Genomic DNA, 5,341 nt, shown 5'->3' on the forward strand with positions numbered 1-5,341 from the left:
GAGAGTTCCATAATTGGCTCCTTGGAAGATCTGAAAATATAAATTAATACCACTATACAAAACATAATTCTGAAAAGTCAAAAAGTTTTACAGGACATATTTAGAGTTCAGTGTTTAATCTCAGAGATTATGTCCCCCCCTGGTGTCGTCTCAGGTCCTCCAGTCGCTCCAGTACGTGGACAGCAGCGGTGCCGTGCAGCTGAAGGGCCGGGTGGCGTGTCAGATCAGCAGCCACGAGCTTCTGCTGACCGAGCTTCTGTTCGAGAACGTCCTGAGCCCGCTGGCGCCCGAGGAGAGCGCCGCCCTGCTGTCCTGCCTGGTGTTCACGCAGAACACGCAGGTGGAGCCGCACATCACCAGCACCCTGAAGGAGGTGAGGCGTGACGACCCGCTGATCCGTGTCGCGTCACGTGATCCCCCTGCTCACCTCTTCCTCCTCGCAGGGCATCGATCAGGTTCTGTCAGTGGCCCGGAGGATCGGAGAGCTGCAGCGGGAGTGTGGCTTACCCCAAACAGCCGAGGAGTTCGTGGGTCAGCTGAAGTTCGGCCTGACGGAGGTGGTGTACTGCTGGGCCAGAGGCATGGTGAGGATTCAGCACCGGGTCACACCTTATTGTCTGGTAAAGCCAAAATATCTGGTGGGAGTACCTAAAAGCTAAAATAAGCAAAAATCTTGCTAAAAACACCAAAAGCTTTTCTACAAAGAGCTTAATGTTAGTTACAGTGAGCAAAAATCTAGTTAAAAATACTAACAGCTTACCTAAAAGCAGCTAAAGGTTAGCTAAAAGTAACAAAAAGCTAGCTAAGAGTAGCAAAAAATTTTCGAAATTGAGGTAGTTTAGCTTAAACTAGCAAAATTTTAAAATTAGGGAAAAAATATACGTTAAAACTTAGGTAAAAATAACAAAAGCCTAGCTAAAAGTACGAAAAATCTTAAAGTAGCAAAGGCTATTCTAAAAGTAGCTAAAGCTTAGCTAAAAGTAACGAAGGGCTAGCTAAAATTAGCAAAGACTTTTGTAAGAGGAGCTAAACGTTAGCTAAAAGTAACAAAAGGCTAGCTAAAATTAGCAAAGGCTCTCCTAAAATCAGCTAAAAGTTAGCTAAGAGTAACAAAAGGCTAGCTTAAACTAGCAAAATGTTAAAATAAGGGGAAAAAAGGAACTAACGCTTAAATCAACAAAAGGCTAGCTAAAAGTACCAAAAATCTAAAAGTAGCAAAGATTTTTAAAAGGGACTAAAGCTTAGCTAAGATTAACAAAAGGCTAGCTAAAAGTTGCAAAGGCTGTTCTAAAAGCAGTTAAAGGTTAGCTAAAAGTAACAAAAGGCTAGCTAAATTTAGCAAAGGCTTTTCTAAAAGGAGCTAAACATTAGCTAAAAGCAAAAAAAGGCTGGCTAAAAGTAGCAAAGTCTTTTAAAAAATGAGCTAAAGCTTAGCTAAATTATCAAAAGGAAAGGCTTTCCTAAAATGAGCTAAAAGTTAGCTAAGTGTAACAAAAGGCTAGCTAAAAGTAGCAAAGGATTTTCTTAAAGGGGCTAAAGTTTAGCTACATTAGCTTAAGTCTAGCTAAAACATAAAATTATCAAAATTATCATTCTAACTAAAAATAACATCTTTGGTAAAACAACAGTCAGTGTAATCTTCATTAAAATGTATGGAACCATAGTTATAATTTTGTATTTTAATATGAAACATTAAATAAAAAGTATATCCTGTCGTTTCGTCTCAGCCGTTTGCTGAGATCGCCCAGCTCACAGACGTCCAGGAGGGGACGGTGGTCCGCTGCATCCAGCGGCTGGACGAGGTGCTGAAGGAGGTGCGACAGGCGGCCCGCATCGTGGGCGACTCCGTCCTGGGAAGCAAGATGGAGCGAGCCTCTCTGTCCATCCGCAGAGACATCGTCTTCACCGCCTCCCTCTACACACACTGAGAGAGGACATGTAGAGCATGTTTAGAGCTGGATGTGCCTGAAATGATTATTACAAAGAAAAATACATGTTTACATCTTGATTTTATTAACAGACCAAAGTACAGACTGTGAAAATAAAATCACTGTAATTTATTGTACAACAATAAAATCTGTATTCCAACTTTAACTTTATGTTTGAGAATATTTTAAGCCTCTTACTGGATTCCTTCTTGTTGTGAATGTGTCTTTTCCTTTAGAAAAGATTCCCTCCTTGAATCAGTGTCACTTTAGGAAAGATTCCCTCCTTTTTGTAAACGTGTCTGTCATTTTAGACAAAAATTCCCTAGTATCACTGTCACTTTAGGAAAGATTCTGTCCTTGTAAACAAGTGTCATTTTAGAAAAGATTTGCATGTGTTAGTGTCCGTCACTTTAGGATATGTACCCTCCTTGTTGTAAACAAGTCTTTGTCATTTTAGAAAAGATTCCCATATCTCAGTGTCTGTCACTTTAGGAAAGATTCCACAGTGTCATTTTTGGAAAGATTCCACAGTGTCATTTTAGGAAAGATACCCACCTTGTTGTAAACGTGTCTGCCGCTTCAGGAAAGATTCCCTCCTTGAAAACAAGTCTGTCACTTTAGGAAAGATTCCCTCCTTGAAAACAAATCTGTCACTTTAGGAAAGATTCCACAGTGTCTGTCACTTTAGAAAAGATTCCCATGTATCAGTGTCTGTCACTTTAGGAAAGATTCCCATGTATCAGTGTCTGTCATCTTAGGAAAGATTCTTATGTATCAGTGTCTGTCACTTTAGGAAAGATTCCCGTGTATCAGTGTCTGTCACTTTAGAAAAGATTCCCATATATCAGTGTCTGTCACTTTAGGAAAGATTCCCATGTATCTGTGTCTGTCATTTTAGGAAAGATTCCCATGTATCAGTGTCTGTCGCTTTAGGAAAGATTCCACAGTGTCTGTCATTTTAGGAAAGATGCCCACCTTGTTGTAAACATGTCTGCCGCTTCAGGAAAGATTCCCTCCTTGAAAACAAGTCTGTCACTTTAGGAAAGATTCCCATATATCAGTGTCTGTCACTTTAGAAAAGATTCCCATGTATCAGTGTCTGTCACTTTAGAAAAGAATCCCATGTATCAGTGTATGTCATTTTTGGAAAGATTCCCATGTATCAGTGTCTGTCCTTTTAGGAAAGATTCCCATGTATCAGTATCTGTCACTTTAGGAAAGATTCCCATGTATCCGTGTCTGTCATTTTAGGAAAGATACCCACCTTGTAAACATGTCTGCCGCTTCAGGAAAGATTCCCTCCTTGAAAACAAGTCTGTCACTTTAGGAAAGATTCCCATGTATCAGTGTCTGTCACTTTAGGAAAGATTCCCATGTATCAGTGTCTGTCACTTTAGGAAAGATTCCCATGTATCAGTGTCTTTTACTTTAGGAAAGATTCCGCAGTGTCTGTCACTTTAGAAAAGATTCCCGTGTATCAGTGTCTGTCACTTTAGAAAAGATTCCCGTGTATCAGTGTCTGTCACTTTAGAAAAGATTCCTATATATCAGTGTCTGTCATTTTAGGAAAGATACCCACCTTGTAAACATGTCTGTCACTTTAGGAAAGATTCCCATGTTTCAGTGTCTGTCACTTTAGGAAAGATTCCCATGTTTCAGTGTCTGTCACTTTAGAAAAGATTCCGTGTATCAGTGTCTGTCATTTTAGGAAAGATTTCTATGTTTCAGTGTGTCATTTTAGGAAAGATTCCCATGTTTCAGTGTCTGTCACTTTAGGAAAGATTCCCATGTTTCAGTGTCTGTCACTTTAGGAAAGATTCCTTGTTTTGTCTGTTGCTTTAAGTAAAGGGAAGCTCAGTTACAATTTTCGCAGTTTACACTAATTTGTGGGGTTTTCTGATATAATAAATAGTTTTTGACATTTATGTCCACTAAAAAGAACTAACTTTGCGTAGAACAGACTCAAGCCCCTCCTTCCTGTGCGCATGCGCCGCTCTCCTCACTCCGCACATATGATAAGTATCAAAATAGGATAATTTTACAGCGACAGTTCGGCGTTTCGTCATTTCCTATCTGGCAACCCTGGTTGTGTCTGATWAATGCAGCGACGTGTTGGTCAGGAGAGCAGAGGATTGAGCTGATTCAGACAGTGAACTCCTGCGGGGGTTTTTAGTTTATTTTATTTATTGGTTTGTTTTTGATTCTTTAAGTTGATGTTTTTGAAATGAGGCCGTCCTGATGATGGAATATTCAGAATAAAAAGTCTGAATCATCGAGACGCTTCAGCTGCAGCTGGACTGAAATTAAATCATCGGAGGAGGAAGATCAGGAGGCATGTCGTCAGAAAAACACGGTGAGGCTGATTTTCTTTTGTTAACTCCATCCCTCCATCCATCCATCCATCCTCATCCATCCCTCCATCCTCATCCGCACCGCGTCGATGCGCCTCTGTGTGGGTGCAGCACCAGGAGATGAGGGGGAGAAAATCTCCGCAGGGCCTCCAAAATATCATTAATAACTGATAAAGAAAATAACGATAATAAAAAAGTGCTTCAGTTCACCCCAGGAGCAAGAATGAGCACAGATTTAATTAACTGCAAACCTGGATTCAATCATTTCCTGCTCGTTTTCACGCACGAGTCATGATGTGGGTGTCCGTGCGCGCGTGAGGTCCGAGGCTCGTGTCGTTAATAATTTAAATAAATGAAATAAAAGAAGAAAACCTGCAGCTTTCAGTTGTCTGCAGCACAGACTGGCAGCTTTGTTCTGAATAAAGTTGAAAATATCTGCAGAATTTAACTGTTTTTTATCAATAAAATGTTCAGAATTGAATTTATTAAAGAAAAAAATATGTTGTTGCGCCATTTTCTTTAAATTAGACTTTAAAAATGTAAAGAAATGATGTCCATATTTAAAAAAAACTCTAATAAACATCTAAAGAAACATTAAATCCTAAATCCCAGAAATTCAGGTTCTTTGTTAAAAAAAACAACTTTAATTAGTTCAAAATTTTGATTGGTTTTTAAAGCAAATAAATAAAAAAGGAGAGAGAGAGAAACCCATTTTCTGTGGCAAACAACTGCTGAAATTTGCTGAATGATAGTTTGATGAAGAAAGCGCAAAAATGAAAATAAAAATAAAAAAACAACCTGAAAGCCAAACTGAGTGAAATAGTTAAAAGTAACAAAATGTCTAAAATCAAAACACAATCAAACTCTAACTGTAAGGTTATTTAAAAGTTAAAGTAGCAAAGCTTAAATTATCAAGTCTGGAATGAAAGTCTGTAATGTAGGAGAAACATTCTCTATAATGAAACTTTGTCAGATTCTGAATCAACTCATTGTTCATCCATCCATCCATCCATCCATCCATCCATCCATCCATCCATCCATCCATCCATCCATCCATCCATC

The 5,341-nt window shown here is 39.1% G+C and overlaps 2 protein-coding genes across 2 annotated transcripts in view; both read left to right on the plus strand.

Moving 5' to 3' along the window:
- Positions 1–2,094, plus strand: part of skic2 (SKI2 subunit of superkiller complex) — a gene marked incomplete at its 5' end in the record, with an annotated part of 16,436 nt that extends 14,342 nt beyond the window's left edge. Inside the window, 3 exon segments of the mRNA XM_014013085.1 lie at positions 155–373; positions 444–584; positions 1,728–2,094. Of these exon segments, the coding sequence (XP_013868539.1) occupies positions 155–373; positions 444–584; positions 1,728–1,928 (561 nt within the window).
- Positions 2,095–3,989: 1,895 nt separating this feature from the next.
- Positions 3,990–5,341, plus strand: part of prrt1 (proline-rich transmembrane protein 1) — a 10,248-nt gene continuing 8,896 nt past the window's right edge. The window contains exon 1 of the mRNA XM_014013086.1: positions 3,990–4,281. Coding sequence (XP_013868540.1) covers positions 4,263–4,281 — 19 coding nt within the window. The 5' untranslated portion in view covers positions 3,990–4,262. The remainder of the gene's footprint in view (positions 4,282–5,341) is intronic.

Source organism: Austrofundulus limnaeus, unplaced genomic scaffold (assembly GCF_001266775.1).
Source record: "Austrofundulus limnaeus strain Quisiro unplaced genomic scaffold, Austrofundulus_limnaeus-1.0 Scaffold98, whole genome shotgun sequence".
In the NCBI taxonomy this organism is placed as follows: domain Eukaryota; kingdom Metazoa; phylum Chordata; class Actinopteri; order Cyprinodontiformes; family Rivulidae; genus Austrofundulus; species Austrofundulus limnaeus.